Consider the following 17382-nt stretch of genomic DNA (forward strand, 5'->3'; position numbering starts at 1 on the left):
TTAAAAAAAAAAAAAAAAAAAAAAAAAACATTCCAACACCAGATATCTTTATCTCTGTGTATATTAAAATATGAACGCGCCTCGTACAGGCACGTACGAGATTTCTAAAAAGATTTCTAGAAAAGAAAAAAGAACGACGGGTAAATGATTCCCGTATGAAGTAAAATTCTGACCAAAATATATCGTGGAACGAAGTTTCTTAGTATAATATATGATAATTGAACGTATGAATAATTCCTTAGAAAATGGAAGGATCTACCTAGTTTATAAACAGTTCGCTAATTCGAGAATTTATACATCTGTGTAAAGATATTCAACGAGTAGACTCGGTCTAATTATCGATATGAACAAAACATTTCACTCTCCGTAATTGAATCCTCCCTCCATTCTCGCTGAAGTGTTATCTCAGAAATTTCACTGTACACGCTTATCTACTCGATTGCGACCGGTGAAAAGCGAAAAGCACGCGCGGGCGTGACAAATTAGCCGGTTTAACGTGAGAACCGGCCAATTAGGGATGTATCGATGCGCGTTTTGCACCGAATAAAGTTCAGGCCAATTACCAATTATGGTACCGATTTCTGTTCTCAATTAAGACGCGCGTAGCTGTCTGAAATACGATTAGACGTACGAAACGGATCGCGTCAGAACGTCGTTGCGAGCTTTTCAACGGGGAAACAAACGCAATTTAGAAAGTAGAACATGTAAATCACGAGCCGAGCCTGACACGCGTTACCCATTATTCACCTATCGCTCATGTTCTACGCTATTCCGGAGAATAAGACATTAATCCCATGAATATTAATGCTGATTTTTTTTCCAGCTCCTCGAGAGTTGCTCCTGTGGCAATTACGTAATTACCCGCGCTCCTTACGGATGATGTTTTTCTGGGATTCGTAAAAAATTCACGACCAAACTTGTACGGCGTGTTGATGAGGTCGAGTGGGTAAAAAAAGTTCGTATAAACTTATGTCTGATAATGCTTCGTTGAAGAGTTGTAAGCGTTCGAAGATTTCTATCAATTGTTATGGCAGCTGTGATAAATGTTCGAAATTTCTTTCTTATGCAAGAACGCAGGTTTCCTTTCGAATAGTTCTACTGCATTATAAATAGTAGTAAATGCATTTTGAATACATTCCTAAAGCTAGTCTTCTGTTTCTTGTTTTCATAAACCAACTCTGTTTTGCATGACTCCATAAATAGAAGTCGAGAGGCGTTAGATTGTTAGATTCATCGACGTGTGGCAGCCTGCATTCTTGCGGAAGGAAGAAATTTTAAACGTTTATTATAAATTAACAATTGATAAAAAATTTTTGAACGCTTATGTCATTTCAATAAAGCACTTTCGGACGGAAGTTTATATGAACTTTTTTTTACCTATTCGATCTCGTTAACACGTGGTACAAGTTTGGTCCCGACCTTTTTCGACACCCTGTATATGTACGTAGGATAAACGATAATGAAATAGTTATCGATAGAGTGAATTAAATGTGGGTGAAATTTAACGATACACAAATTCTGCACGGTAAATTAATTTTTATTTTTGTGCTGCTCGTCTATGATGACACAGAGTCGTTCTAATCTTTTCTATTGCATTAATTAAAAGAGAAATTGCGTTTCTAACGAAGTAGCCTTCGTTTAGTAATTCAAAGTTCGATCCGAATGACTCCGTTTCGTATTGAGGGACGACGATTGTGAAGCAAAATGCGTAACACTCGACGAACACTAGCACGCGAGAAGGCAATTATTAACACTTAATGACTATTTATGTCTCTGATTGCCAAGTGAGGAAACTTCAATGACAGATTGACAAAATCAGCAAGCTGACACGATTAAGTTTATTTTTAAATTGAAAATTATTAATTGTTCAATTTTAGGATTACTTTACATAGTTTTTTTAAAGTTTATTATTGACCTTTAAATTGCAAATTAATAATTAAAAATTTTATGATTATTTCACATACTTTTTTAAATGTTTTTTTATTAGCCTTTAAATTGCAAATTATTAACTGTAAAATTTTAGGATTATTTTGCATAGGTTTTAAAAGTTTATTATTAGCCTTTAAATTGCAAATTATTAACTGTACAATTTTAGGATTTCATTACATAACTTTTTAAAAGTTCGTTACTAATCTCCAAGGATTTTACGCGTACAATGGATTCTACAATCTTTTCCTATTTGGAACGCGTCCTTCGTAGTTTCGCAAATGCAACGCGAGTTACTTCGATTACGGACTCGCGGGAAATCGATTTAAAGCATGATACAGACGCGTTCAGAGACAACGGTCCCGTGACATTTGCGACTGTAAAATTTTAGGATTATTTTACATAGATGTTAAAAGTTTGTTATTAACCTTTAAATTGCATATTATTAACTGTAAAATTTTAGGATTAATTTACATACTTTTTTAAAAGTTTATTATTAGCCTTTAAATTGCAAATTATTAACTGTAAAATTTTAGGATTATTTTACATACTTTTTTAAAAGTTTTTTTATTAGCCTTTAAATTGCAAATTATTAACTGTAAAATTTTAGGATTATTTTGCATAGATTTTAAAAGTTTATTATTAGCCTTTAAATTGCAAATTATTAACTGTAAAATTTTAGGATTATTTTGCATAGGTTTTAAAAGTTTATTATTAGCCTTTAAATTGCATATTATTAACTGTACAATTTTAGGATTTCATTACATAACTTTTTAAAAGTTCGTTACTAATCTCCAAGGATTTTACGCGTACAATGGATTCTACAATCTTTTCCTATTTGGAACGCGTCCTTCGTAGTTTCGCAAATGCAACGCGAGTTACTTCGATTACGGACTCGCGGGAAATCGATTTAAAGCATGATACAGACGCGTTCAGAGACAACGGTCCCGTGACATTTGCGGAAACACGTTCGTTTCGATAAGTCGTCCACGAACAACGTTCATAAATCACGAGATCTTTTTATAACAAAAGAAGCAAATATATTATTTGTGACACAAGTGATAATGTACAAGGTGACACAGCATAAGTAGAATCTTATCATTATCGATACGAAGAATCGATCAGTTTTTACATGATTTTCGTGAATTTAATGACTGAGGAGAAAATTATAAAAGTTCTTTTTCTTATGAATCACCCTGTATAATATAAGATACACCTAATACTCGATTTATAATGGGGTTAAAATAAATCCAAGTTATATTATTACGAGAAAAAAGAAAAGAATGAGGAGAATGTAAATTAAAAAAAAATTGATTTTTAATGTATAAAATCAAAGTCTGCCGTATTTTTCCAACCGTGCAATTGGAGTGTTAGGTGCAACGCAATTCAAATAGTTCACACTCGAGTGCATCGAAAGGATCCGCGACAGGGACATCTCTATGCACCGTGACAGACCGCGTCGATCATTATATCACGGTATGGCGCTTTTACTCGTTAAATCTACGGTATAACGTGAACGCGCTCGCTCGAGCACACCGTTGGCCGCGGCGCGTTCAAGTGAGCGAGCGGACGCAATCAGGCAATTCCCTTCGAAACTCGAGAAGCTCGCGCTCTCCTTATTCGGCGTGTTCTTGACATCATGTGACGAGACCACAACACGCTCTGTCGCTATGAGTCATTCCCATCTGGCCGCGATCACTAGCAACCGCAGAGACATTTCTCTCTGCAGAGGGGTGTGTCTCACTCATCCCTCTTTTTCCTCAGGTCGATTCTTTCCACCCATCTTCGATATCGAATGAAATCGAACATTTTCAGTGCTACGTTTCTCGAACGAATCTCACTGGCATACACACTATCGACGCACATACGTCAAAGGAAATATCGTCAGCGTAGGCTACGAATATATTCGAAACGAATAAGAAAAATTTTATACAATAAGAAAGTCAAAAAAGTATTGCTTCGTCGTGTTTGATACAGTTTAATCATATCTTTTATATACGAAACGAGTATTGAATAGCAATGATTGGAAGTTGTCTCTAATTTAACTGCAGAGTGTTCAGTATAGAAAGTGTTAAAGTATGAAGACGGAATGCATAGCTTCTACAGAGTGAACTTTGCCCGATGGGAACGGCGTTAAAGGCGAACAGTGTGAAATTAGGCCCAAGACGACGCAGAATAACCCTCCGGCTAATCCTCGCGAAGAAGAGACACGTCGGAAGATCACGAAGCACTCACCGTGCCTGACGATCATCAACGGACGATGATACCTCCGGTTGAAAATTCTAATATTAGCGCAGTGCATTCTCCAGTCGATACTCTAGACATCCACCACTACCACTGACTACGACGGCACGCGACACCATATGTATACGTGTGTATTGGTGAGCGCAGTACACGGTGATTGGAACACAACGATGATGCCAAAACGCGAGCGCCTCACCTTTCGAGAAACGCGACTCTCTCTCTATGTCGAGGAAAACGTTTCACACAGCCAGGTCGCGTCCAGCGTGGAACGGGCTTCCAGGTCGACGAGGAAGATCAGGCAACGAGAGTGTCATCGCCACACGAGTCCTGCTACGATAATACCGCGTACTAACACTTGCTGGTATAGCTGCTTGTGAGAAGCTGTCGTAACGTCGAACCGCGCACACGCCGCACGGGCATTACGCTACAAAGATCACCAACTATGGAAGTGGTGGGAAACGATTCATGGCACCGGAGGTGAGACGGTGTGGCGCTATCTGGAGTGACACGTGAACACTCGTTAATCAAGTGATCGATTGCTGAGAGGGTAAAAAGAAGCGTCGATCGGTAATCATCCTGTTTGATGTACAACCTAACCCCACGAAGGATGCCGGGAAATTGTAACGAAATTTTATATTACACGACATCCTATTATACATCTATATATGCTTCACTTTTTATAAAACTGTAACCTTAATTTACACAGTACCGGTTAACTATGAAAATCCAGAATTAGATGGTCTCATTCGATCTTTGGAGAATATAAAATTGGAGTCGCAATTTCTGTTTTGAAAGTAAAGTTATTATTACACGCGATATACTGGTTGCGATATTCATAATCTTATCCTTATTAATCGGCACTTTCTCTTACGCAAATATAGTTGAGCGTGGATCCAGCGCGGTCGAGCCGTTGCATCGAATATAATAAGTTGAGAAAACTAAGAGAATATAGAAATAACATAAATAAAAGGCTTACTATACAGGGTGTTTCATAATATGTGGGACCCACTTCAGGAGTGGACAGAGGACACAAAGCAATGGAAAAATTTCATATAAACATGTGTCCTATTTCATCTTTGTTTCAAAGTTATGTGTGTAACACTTTTGTATTTCAATAATCCCTGAAAGTTTATCATCATAGAAAGTGAATAATAATTATTATTATTATTTCTTGATAGGAATAATTATTCATTGTTATTTACTTAATTATGCACTTTTAACTTCTAACACACAGCAAGTAGAAAATTATTAAGTACTTCTAGTAAGAAAACTGAACTATAAACTGAAATGAGTAAATTTAATCGGCAGAATGTGTGAAATCAACAAGGACAAGATATATCCACAAAATACGAAGCATTATTTATAAATATAAACCGAGGATGATCATTTTGAGCATCTTCAATGAAGATAAGCTCTTGCAAATTATTGAAACACAAAAGTGGTTATAACTTTGAAACATAGTCAAGTAGGACACATGTTTGTACGAACTTTTTTCACTGTTTTTGGGTCCCCTGTCCACTCCTGAAGTGGGTTCCACATATTATAAAACACTCTGTATAATATTGCGAGTGTCGTCGTTCGATATTTCCGTAAACAAAAAAGCAAACGGAAGTATATTGAGTTTTTGTAATAATCGAAGAACCGGTTTCATTTTTATAACATCGAGAACAAACCAGTTTCTGATTTGATATAAGAAAAAATGTGAACTTACAATTCGATCAGCGAGATAATGTGTCAAATATTAACTGTACCCTCCCTAATTTATCATTCGGTACACGTGACAGATATTACAATATCTACGAATGAACAGTTACATGTCTGGTTAATATGTCCGAAATAAATTATACATCAAACGCAATAAAAGTTAATATCGTCAAGTAAATTCTCTACGAGCATGCGTTCTTTTTTGACATCGCAGGAAGATACTCCCGCGCGGGAAGCGAAATTTATTTTGGTTTCAAGGTGCTCCTGGAGATTCAGGGTTTATTTATAGGGATTCTCCGGCACAACTGTTTGCAATAAAAACAAGGAGAAAAAGCGACAGGGTAAAAAAGGAGGCCATAAACCGATAAGAACGCCGAATATGCCGACCTAAAGGTCATTGTCATGCGCGTTGCCAGCGCGGTTATCATTCACAATAAAAGCGTATAAATACCTTGCGACGAAGAGGCTGCATTGGCGGCGAATTATGGAGGGATGCAGTAATTTCACGAAGCACTACCCTGGTACCTTCGCGAACCGAACCACCCAAGCTTCTTGGACTTGACATCCTGACGATATTTCTTAATTCTCGCTAAAAATTCGCTATCAGCCTTGTTAAATGCATCCGAAATGCATACCACGAAGAAAATTATATTAAATCGTGAAACAGTTTGTACAAAAATCGGAGGACACTGTTAACGTTATGAAGAACACGAAATTGTAATCGTTAGCATTCACACGGGCACGTTCGTTGGCATTATGAACAAAAGATACTATCTCTTGCAACCATATATTCGCGATTAATGTACATTATATTTGTTACTTTGTTCGTCACTCGAATTCGCACAATATTAGAATAAATAATTAATTTTACTGTGTTGAAATTACGCACACACGTTCTTCGATTCCGCCACCGTTACAATGTTTAGCACGCAACCGCTTTCTTAACGGCCGTTTGGCATTTGACAACTTGAATATAAACGCCACAGCCAATCGCAGCACGTTATTATGTTCTTCAAAGGAACACTGCGGCGCTGGGATGCTATTTTCTCCGTCGATAATATCGATTCCGACTTTCGATCCATCGTCAAGGGACGCATGTTTCCGTAAGTTTACGAATAATTAATGAAATTTCATTTTATACACAATGAATTTTATATTTTTCTTCATTTGCTTAAAATATTAATTTCGCTACTTCGATGAAATTGGTGGATACGCAGGATAAATCGCTTGCTTAATGTTCGGATTTACAAATATTTATTGTCAAATTTTTCATACAAATGTGTATAAACGGCCGCGTCACTACATGCAAGGCAGTGTAAATTGATCACGAAAGTTTAATCCTATTTTAATAATTAGTAGTCTTGTATTTTCACTCAAATGCATTCATCCCCTCACACCCTCTCTTTTTTTTTTTTGTTGCTTATTAGTACTTCACAATGTACATATACATAAAAAGACATTCACACGCCTCGATAACGCATTGTTATAATACGTTGCGTTAAAATAAAGCAAATCATATAAAAGAATACTATTCACAATGCTCTCTCTCTCTCTCCCTCTCTAGCTCAGAACTAATAAAAACAGTTTTTTAAGGACACTTTTTTGTAGGCACTAATGCTGTCTAAATTCATGAAAATAGTAATCATTATTAACTTTCCCTAGCGTATTAATATATAATGTATCATCAAGATTCACTGCATGAATATAATCACAGAAGATAGCCATAGGCTTTTATGTAAGTTTACATTCCTCTATGCAAGGCACTTCTTTTAAACGTTCATAATAAAACAAGTAATATTAAATAAATCCAGTGTCACTTTGGACGCTATAGAAAATGGTCAATACCTTGTACTGTAAGTCTTACTATTATGATATAAATACCATTGCTCAGGGACAATGGCCTTTAATGGGAAGCACCGTATTATTTACGATAATATACAGTATCCACTGTCACTATCGTGCACTCATGCAATCCCGTATTTAGTAGCACATGTGCAAAATTTTACGCAAGGTAGAACTGTTTTGAAGCAGTTAATGATATTTCCTAACAGACATATACATTACTATGTTTAGTTAAAATCATTCACCAGCAGTTAGTAAATAAAACACCCCATTAGAAACTATGAAGTGTTCATAAATATTTGATTATGTATACGGTTGTAACTGTAGAGGAGGACGCGACGGTGTGGTAGAATTTTTTTGACTACTGGATGGTGGTGTTAAAAGGCCACTTTCATTTGGGCTTTGTCTACCAGATTCAGGATTAGAATCAGACTCATTTGTGTCAATAGGGGGAATTTCATCCACTAATCGTTGTTGCGCCTTTTCTAACATGTTCAAATCTACTACATGAGTTTGTATACGATGTGATTCATCCATTACTATATTGGGTACTGTTGCTTTAAGTCCAGATCCGGAATAAGACTCTACAGGTGTTATTGTAGACCTTAAAAGGCACTGAGAATCTTCTTCAGCAGCTGTCATTGCAAAGGGAGTAAGCCATTTGACACAGTGTGCAAGTTGCTCCCATGGAATGCGTGACACCCTTAAGGCACATTCTCTTCCTTGTGTGTGATAGATGGCTGCTGCAGCTATGTGACTATAAGGGAATTTTAAACTTCCTTCATCCAATGTTGCTAAATCTAATAGTTGAGCTGCCTGGGAATATTGCAGACCTCCATATTGTGGGTAAATGAATGCATTTGGTCTTGACCAATCACCTGACTCAATTTGCATATAAATATTAAGCCAGCCAGGAGCAGTGACAGGGGATAAATTCCACCCAAGACCTTTCAAAATTATCAATTCTTTTCCTAAAATTTCTTCTTCTGTGCATGCTCCATCAGTGACATATGCAAACTCTGCAATTTTTGGTGGATATATTTCTTCAACCTGTAAAAAAATTAACAATCTCATTAAACCATTTATTTATTACAGATTAAATATAAAAAGAAATTAAAAAATATACGAACCTTGGCAGCTATAAAAAGACATGTTATGCCTATTAATTGTAATTGATTTTTGGGAACATTTTGATGAATGGACAAGTATCTATCTATGTAATCCATTGCAAGGTAATAAGTCTCTCTATGTAGCTTGTACACTTCACAAACTTCAATTAACCAATCTAATAAAATTGCCCGCATTCTTGGCTGTAATGTTGGATGCCTTTGAAACATCTGTGAATTCCTTTGAGTAATGGTCTTTTGATCTCCCAAACACATAAGAGACCAGACTTTAGAACCATCAGCCCATGGGAATGATGGCAAAGGGCTTGGTCTATTTGATGCATTATTAGAAGATGATGGTGTTAAAAAGCAGGTTGCAGTTCTTAATTCAGACCATGTGGCTGGCTCTTGTTGTTCTTTCAATGGAGACACTTGATGTGGTGTGCATGAATTTTCTAATGAATGTGCTGTATGACAAGACTCTGTATATGATACATGTGATAATGCTGGTATTTTACTAGGTGGATAAACATTCTCTGAGTCTTCAGAAATTTCTGTTGCCCGTCTTTTACGTTTTGAAGATTGTGTTACTACTTTGCCTCCTTGCAAGTAAGTCTGTGACTTTTTCCCATGTAAACTGGATAAGGGGAAAAAATGATTTTTTATTGACACTACCATAGCAGCGTTAAATGCTTACTTGTATCAAATAACAAAGTGTAATGTCCTTATGAAGCGAATAAAAACAGTTTTGAAAGATGACAAGGAATTACGTTATACAGCGTCTAATATTTTTTGGACACATATACATCCAATATAAACATCACAATTTATTTAAACTGCTTACAAAGTATTCATAAAACCATAAAATAAAAATCTGTGCACATATTATTCATACAATTTCGTTAGAGCTTCCAAAAAGTAGATACTAATTAAAGAAGGTTATACATGCATATTTCTTAACTTTTTTTTTTAATTAGAGAATGCAAGAAATTCTCAGAACAATTGAATTCATTCCGAACGAATTCTAAACGTTCACAACGAAATATCAAGAGGATCGAAGGAAATTTTAAGACCAAATGGAAAGTCGTTCGCTCACCTCGTCTGTGGCATTTTGCTGCAAAATTGTCGACGTGTTCAAAAAATATTTCGAACGGGAACGGACGTTTTTAATACGAACACAAATTGGTCGGTCCTTCAATTGAATGTTCGCTTAATCGCAACTAGCATAAACTTGATAATTTAGCCAGGAAAATACCGAAAAGTAAAAGAGCGCGCGAAGCTTACACGCATCCGATCGCCATAATGCACGTATACTTGGCTGCGTTTGATTCAATATTTTATGTCATAACTTCTTATTCGCAAAACGTTTTGTGGCACGAAAATTCCTTAAAGTCCTTTCTGATACAATTTCAAGCCTCGCGATATCACAGAATGGTAATTCTTCAGAAAAATACGGGACGTGGAACTCGAAGCGCGGGAGACCAGCGCGCGAAACGATGACCAACCCCTGCTTGCAATCTGCCACTGTCACGCCCTCTATATGTATAACATAACCTCAAATGGGCAAAAAAATTCCAAATTTTCACTGAACAGCTTCTTCGAAGTCCAATTGTTTATTTCCAATGCATAAACATTATTACTTGCACGTACATTCACGGAATTTAGGGGTCACGCAAACGTGGTGCTACGTTGGCGTCCTTTGACAGACGCCCCGTTCTAAGTACACTTTTACGCGATAAAATGTCGTGAAATCTCGTACAAAATGCAGTTTATTAACCAGGAGAAGTGTATTCTACTCTAGCAACATGATACATTCATGTTAAAACGTTAAATATTGCATGTAGACGATGCATAAATCCAAGGAGTCACAGCACTCACGCGTTCTGCGCATCTATGTTTCCCGCTCGATTTTACCACGACTTTTTCAAGGAACACGAACAAATATTATCACACTTAAACACACCATATACAAATAAACTAAAAACAATGTATAATCGTGCAAAAATAGTTGCATACATGTAACATAATGCTTTTAAAACGGGAACTGAAGTTTACGAATTACTTTCGCGGGAACGCCAAACCAGTGGGTACCGGTCGTGTATTCGAGGCGCTGCTGTGCAACAGTATGGTCGATTCCTATTGGTCATTACTGGAAGCACAGCTGGCGCTCAGCTGATCTGTCGCACACATACAAACTTGTATCAATGCATGCATGCACTTACGCCCAGGCCACGCGGGAAATGTGCGCGCGTAAATTGGTACTCCTTCGGGTTGCAATCGTGAATCATAGAAATAAAAAAAAAGGTATTTTGCCACGTAACATACCTTTTCAGGCATGATGAATTAGAAATTTTAGAATGTTCCCTTGAGTATACAAATTATTTATTTAATAAAATACATAATATATGATTTATATTTCTGTATATAAGAAAGTATTTTTAAGATAATAACGTATCTATGGATTAGAAATAGCTAGAATAACAATTCATTAAAATGAACATAAAGCGAATGTTAATACCATGCAATAAATGGAAATATCTAATTTTCCTTGAATGTAGACGTATAATATTTAAAAATAAAAATATCTCATATTTTATATGTGTACGATAAATTCTTTTGTAACCAATATTACCATCATGCAGAAAAATGATAAGTGTGGTTACTACTTTTTACCCAGCTCTTTTTTATCAACTGATCATTGCAGTTCCAAAAATGACTCATGTGTGGCGCTTTGTTCGCTGATGCTGCTCTCAGAAACACTCACCTTTCTACCTATCATATTTCTAATGCTGCTGTTTTTGTAATTTTATATATGCCTTATATATTTTATAGAACATATAATATTAATTTGAACATATTTTAAATCACACTCAAAAATTAAAAATGTTTTCCTAAGTCTTATGAGATAAGCAGTTATTTAAATTCGACTGTACTGTGTAGCTTGCATTACCTGCAGACATGTAGTATTTTCGAAATAAGATAGGATTGAAAGTAAAATGCTTTATATTTGGAATAATGGATTAGTATTAAGCGTATATTTTTTCATAATTTATATGTAGTATTAAAAAACACAAATATATTTGGGCATGGGTTCCATGTTCACGGAATCCGATACTGTTTCTGGTATAGGAAACATTTACAATCAGTTGGCAATCCTCGATGATAGTGTCGCGGTAGCATGGGGTGCTTGACCGTGGTAGACATCCCTGGTTTTCTGGAAATCGTCAGCGGTCCGGGGCCGTTAAACGCGTTGTATGTGTATTGCAATTTGATCCCGTAGCGCTCGGTCGGAGAGTAATTTACGCGAATTCCTGGGCATCCGGGTCTCTGCAGGTGGGCCTCCAGGGTTTCTTCTCACGTCTGATGCCTTCGGTGTCGCAGCAATTGCTTCACCGTTTCGTTACTCGCATAACATTCGAGACCTGTCACACCGAACACTTAAGAAAGACAATCCTTGCCAACATTGTTCCGCTGACTTTAGCTACGTATGTAGACACCTTTTTCGTACTTTATTCACTCGTTTCTTTCGTTCTATTGTTGGTCCATCTTCAATCAGAATGTCGAGGAAAAAATTTCGCCTATACATTGCCAGTTAGCACTTTTTTTAATCTTGAATTTTTTTATTATTCTACTTGTTCACTGAGGAAATCGTTTTTAGGACGTAAATGTATATGAGCTTCTAAAAGGTAATGCAGAGCATAATGCCAGTTAAAACAAAGTCTCGTGTTCCTGAAAGTATGGGTATCACAGGTGGATTGGTTGATGCCAGAGACAAGCAAGTGTTAAAGGAAGCGGTAGAGGCAGTTGTTAACAGCTTTGCAAAACATACTCAAGGCTATGGAAGAGGTATATAAAACATTTTCTACTTGAAAGTAAATTTAAGTTACATATTGCTTTATTTCTTTGCATAGTGAATGTAGTAGAAGCTTTGCAAGAGTTTTGGCAAATGAAACTAAGTAGAGGGACAGAATTAAGAAATGGAGCATTAGTTATTTATGAGTCTGTACCTGGTACCAGTCCACCTTATGTTTGTTACGTGACCTTACCTGGAGGATCTTGCTTTGGTAGCTTTCAAAATTGCCCCACTAAAGCAGAGGCCCGTAGATCTGCAGCAAAAATTGCTTTGATGAACTCTGTTTTTAATGAACATCCAGCGCGAAAAATAACAGATGACTTCATAGAAAAAGCTGTGGCAGAAGCAAGAGCTAGCTTTGCTAAGCCTTCTGCAACATCTAATGGTGTTGGTAATCAAACACAGGTATGTGCTGAATTTGGCTATTTGAGTAAATTTACTGTCATTAGAAATATAAGTGTTATATTGAATTTGTTAATTTTCAGGGAAATGGAGATGAAAAAGAAGATCCCAATACAGGTATAGGTGCATTTCGTTTTATGTTGGAATGCAATCGTGGAAGAACAATGTTAGAATTTCAAGAATTAATGACGGTCTTTCAATTGCTCCATTGGAATGGCTCTTTGAAAGCAATGAGAGAAAGGCAATGTAGTAGACAAGAAGTAGTTGCTCATTATAGTCATCGAACTTTGGACGATAACATGCGCAGCCAAATGGCATTAGATTGGGTAGCGAGAGAACAGGAAAGCGGCGGCGGCGTTGTTGCTATGGAATTAGCATTGGCTGAAAGAGAACTCGAAGCGGCACGTTTAGCTGGAAGAGAGCTTAGATTTCCTAAAGAAAAAAAAGATATATTGATGCTTGCACACGCTCAAGTATGCCCACAGTGATTTTGAATGGAAAGATCGTATAATTTACAAGAAAAAAAAAATTGCGAAACTGGTTTTGCAAAAGCTGGTGTTAGGGGAATATATATGTTTTTTAATGACATACAATGTCACTATACTGTGAAATGCTTTATGTGTAGCATCGAGACACGTAATCAATTCCGTCCTTTTTATAAAGTATTTTTGGTGATAATGGAATGTTAATGGAATTTTAAACTTAATGTATTTTTAAGAATATTTTAAGCGCGTGACTGCCATTACAAAATACGACAGAAGGATACGTGCAGGACGTTCAATCTCAAAATCAAAATTACTCATTAATTGTATATAGATACATTTTGATACAAAATCTCGTCTTCCATTACTATTTTACGCAGTCTTTCCTATAATCATAGCATTACATATTTTTAGCATATAGCGAGAATGCTTGGTGATATACTGCTTGCCTGAGGAATAATATCAAAGTGATATGAATGGTTATCATTTATAAAATCATCACTCTATGTTTTATATTTACATAATATTTACAAAACATGAGCACACTTGCTGTACTTAAATACAGTTATATACATGACATAAAATGTTTTAAAAATATTTTATTACTATTTTTAAATATTGATAAATACATGTTTTAATAAAATTTCATAATTTTAAACACACGTTGTTCAACCTTTTACTATTATTAAACTTGGGTAGTTTGGGTAAATTCAAGGTTAGTTTCAGGCAACTTTGTGCTTTCTGTTTCTTCCTCTTGCATTGGATGTGTTAGTACCTTGTCTATAATTCCAAATTCCTTTGCTTCAGTAGCACTCATAAAATTGTCTCTTTCCATACAATGTTCTATACAGTTACAATATGTTACAAAAGTTCTATTAAGATGGTTTAACACATTTACGTACCTATTTTTTTTAAATCCGCGCCTGTATGTTTTACATACAAATCATTAATTTGTTTTTTAAGTTTTAATATTTCTAGGGCTTGTATCTGTATATCTGTAGCTTGACCAGATACCCCTCCTGATGGCTGATGTGTCATAATTCTTGCATTAGGCAATGAATGACGCATACCCTTTGTTCCTGCAGCTAATAATAAACTAGCCATTGAACATGCTTGTCCTACACACCATGTTGCAACAGGAGGAAGAACATATTGCATTGTATCATATATACCAAGTCCTGCTGTTACACTTCCACCAGGTGAATTAATATACATATGAATGGGGTTTTTACTACTTTCTGATTGCAGAAATAGTAACTGAGCAATCACTACTGAAGACACATTATCTGTGATCTACAAAACAATATGACCTTTTTTATTTTCTAATTTAAAAAGATTTATTTTCTTTATTATGTAAAAATTTGATTTTAAACTTTCATTTCTGTTATTAAAAAAATTAGGAAATTATGAAAATTTAAGTAGTATAAAGAGAGGTATATTAAATTGTACCGGGCCCATTAGACAAATGATCCTTTCTTTCAAGAGACGTGAATAAATGTCATATGCTCGTTCACCTCTTCCACTTTGTTCTACAACAATAGGTACAAAATTTAGATATCGGTTGCAGATCTTTTGACCAGAAACCTGTAAATTACATAATATTCAGTACTAAACATTAAATATGGTAACATTAATATAAATATATAAACATTTGTTTTATAATACTTACAGAAATTTGTAACAAATTGTTTAGCCTTTTTAACATTTTGATAATTTCACGTTTATTGCTTTCATTAAACTTAGGTACGTATAACTGCAAATAATAAGATAAATGAGAACTAACACCTAACCTAAATAAAAAAAGGATTATTACAACTCCTTAAGCAATATCAACAAAAATCTTTTAATTAACGCTATAGCGATATTTGTGATATGGTTAAAATAAGCTGTTCCAAATTATTTATCTATTGTATTATTGTACTTAGATTCTTGTAGGTTATATTTTATTTCTTTTAACTTCTATGTTTTTTATACGAAGAAGTGTTTAATATATTTCATTTTTTATATTCAACTTTTTACTCGAACGAATCAATTATCCAATTATAAATTGTTACAAATTTTATAAGGTGGCTGACGAAACTAACTTGTCTTAAGTGTGGCGTAAATAGAGCATTTCTTTATACAATGTGTTTTATTTATTTATATTATGACAACTTCTATAAAGTTAATTAACCGATATTATTATATGGAACATTATATTTAGAATACATGATTAAAATAATTTTTTATACATGTTCACGATAGTACATGTGAACGACCTTTAATGCGTCTGTTATTGCCTATAAGCAAGTAGAACTTATTCCGTTGTGTATTAACGCAATCAACGTTGTTAAAAAAAGTGCAGTAGAAAGGAAAACAACATATTTTACAAAATTTTTATTATATTAAAATATTTTATAAACTTTCATAAATTTATTTGGCATCAATACTTCTCAGTTAGTAAAATAACTCTACTTTATTTAGATCGAGGTTAACCTTAATGTAAAAACTTCATTTCGTAAATAATATGATTTTTTGAAGTAAGAACTGTGAATAACTTTTATATACGAATAAAAATATTTTGCAGGAACAATGAACATATCGTCATTGTTTAGAATTGCGTGTCATACTGTAGGTTCCATTGCTCCAAAAGTACCACCAGTGGAATCACTTACAAGAATTATAAATCGTAACATGCATTATATATGTAATAAACAAAATTCATATAGTTTGCCCAACATGTGTACAAATCAAATTAGTTCCGTTTTACTTCAACCATCATTACCAACGTATAATCTTACAAGTGGGTTTAAAATGAAGACCATCCTGCATAGGAGATGTCATAAATGTCTTCGAATGTGGAAGAATGACAGGCAGTATATAATATGTAAGGAACACCCAAGGCACAACCAAGTGCAAAGGAAGAAACACGATTATAAGACATGGATTTTAACATTTGCTTCACAAAGTAAAGTGAGGGAGTGGTAGAGCAGTATATACAAGTATCATTTAAAATATGTATTCAAATAAAAGTATATTAAAATAAATTCATATCTGTTTGTATTTCTGATATCCTAATAACGTATTTATTGACACATGTATTTATGTACATCTTACACATTAGTTCAACAATAATATAGAGTGACAATTTTATTTTGACTATTCACATAATGTTTTGCATTCTGTGGGCAATTCAATTTACCATCTGTATACACTGGATGCTGAAAAGGAGAAATAAGTTTACTTTACATTATTTCTTTAATTACATTGAAGTACAAATTATTTTTTTTATTAAAACATATATATCTTACTGCAAGGAGGACATGTAATAGAGCAGACATTGCGCAATGTTGAGACAGGTTGGTATTTATTTAAATGCCAGAAATAAGCTCTGGGCATTGTAGGAACAAAAGGTAGGAGAGTGGAGTAATATGCCTATTAAAATATTATTTTCTTTATGTATAATTATTTGAGAATATATTTTTTTTAATTAACATACCGGAAAATAATCAGGAGGGGGAGTGCATAAAGGAAGTTCAAAACTTGTTGATGCTTTACAAAAAGGAGGGATGCAAGGTTGTGAATTCATTTGTATTGAATTTTTATTTAAAGTTTTAAAACTAGAATTTTGTTAATTATCTTTCATATCCAAGTCATTCAAAACAAAATGATAATCAAATTTCAACGCTGTCGTTTGTTTCAAATTTCTTTTTTATTTATAATTTAAACTACAAATAGAAACAACTTCGTATGCGATGATGATTAAAAATGATATGTACTTTATTGTTGCGTTACATTTAAAGCAGAACTACTTATTTCAATCAAACTTAAGAATAAAGAATCG

General features: G+C 34.8%; 4 protein-coding genes across 4 annotated transcripts in view; 1 reads left to right on the forward strand and 3 right to left on the reverse strand.

Annotated features, from left to right (window-relative positions):
- The window catches only part of LOC108576822 (ABC transporter A family member 1-like), a 22845-nt gene extending 15995 nt beyond the window's left edge, over positions 1-6850 (reverse strand). The window contains exon 1 of the mRNA XM_017939883.1: positions 6326-6850. Coding sequence (XP_017795372.1) covers positions 6326-6439 — 114 coding nt within the window. The 5' untranslated portion in view covers positions 6440-6850. The remainder of the gene's footprint in view (positions 1-6325) is intronic.
- Positions 6851-8019: 1169 nt separating this feature from the next.
- On the reverse strand, positions 8020-9974 carry LOC108576827 (G1/S-specific cyclin-E1). The gene is made up of 3 exons (XM_017939891.1): positions 9919-9974; positions 8847-9459; positions 8020-8766 (listed from the first exon to the last, which is right to left on the reverse strand). Exons 1-3 carry the CDS (start codon positions 9930-9932, stop codon positions 8020-8022), a joined length of 1374 nt encoding a protein of 457 aa, XP_017795380.1. The 5' UTR covers positions 9933-9974.
- A 2087-nt stretch (positions 9975-12061) lies between these two features.
- LOC108576828 (LIX1-like protein) lies at positions 12062-13565 on the forward strand. Its single transcript, XM_017939892.1, has 4 exons — positions 12062-12307; positions 12481-12668; positions 12734-13080; positions 13161-13565. The coding sequence occupies exons 2-4, from the start codon at positions 12512-12514 to the stop codon at positions 13563-13565; spliced, it is 909 nt and encodes a 302-aa protein (XP_017795381.1). The 5' UTR covers positions 12062-12307; positions 12481-12511.
- Positions 13566-14244: 679 nt separating this feature from the next.
- Positions 14245-15723, reverse strand: LOC108576824 (ATP-dependent Clp protease proteolytic subunit). Its single transcript, XM_017939885.1, has 5 exons — positions 15644-15723; positions 15229-15312; positions 15009-15143; positions 14462-14852; positions 14245-14402 (listed from the first exon to the last, which is right to left on the reverse strand). Exons 2-5 carry the CDS (start codon positions 15262-15264, stop codon positions 14245-14247), a joined length of 720 nt encoding a protein of 239 aa, XP_017795374.1. The 5' UTR covers positions 15265-15312; positions 15644-15723.
- Positions 15724-17382: the final 1659 nt, after the last annotated feature.

The sequence above is a fragment of the Habropoda laboriosa genome, unplaced genomic scaffold, assembly GCF_001263275.1.
Source record: "Habropoda laboriosa isolate 0110345459 unplaced genomic scaffold, ASM126327v1 scaffold563, whole genome shotgun sequence".
Taxonomy (NCBI): domain Eukaryota; kingdom Metazoa; phylum Arthropoda; class Insecta; order Hymenoptera; family Apidae; genus Habropoda; species Habropoda laboriosa.

Excerpts from the sequence above, each read along its gene's own strand:
- LOC108576827 (XM_017939891.1), bottom strand. Across the intron at positions 8,767-8,846 it reads GTCTTTTTATAGCTGCCAAG|GTTGAAGAAATATATCCACC; the intron begins GTTCGTATATTT and ends ATTTTTTTACAG.
- LOC108576828 (XM_017939892.1), top strand. The coding sequence starts at position 12,512 with ATGCAGAGCATAATGCCAGTTAAAACAAAGTCTCGTGTTCCTGAAAGT. Across the intron at positions 12,669-12,733 it reads TACTCAAGGCTATGGAAGAG|TGAATGTAGTAGAAGCTTTG; the intron begins GTATATAAAACA and ends TTCTTTGCATAG. Across the intron at positions 13,081-13,160 it reads GTGTTGGTAATCAAACACAG|GGAAATGGAGATGAAAAAGA; the intron begins GTATGTGCTGAA and ends GTTAATTTTCAG.
- LOC108576824 (XM_017939885.1), bottom strand. The coding sequence starts at position 15,264 with ATGTTAAAAAGGCTAAACAATTTGTTACAAATTTCT. Across the intron at positions 15,144-15,228 it reads ACAATTTGTTACAAATTTCT|GTTTCTGGTCAAAAGATCTG; the intron begins GTAAGTATTATA and ends TGTAATTTACAG. Across the intron at positions 14,403-14,461 it reads CGCGGATTTAAAAAAAATAG|AACATTGTATGGAAAGAGAC; the intron begins GTACGTAAATGT and ends GTAACTGTATAG.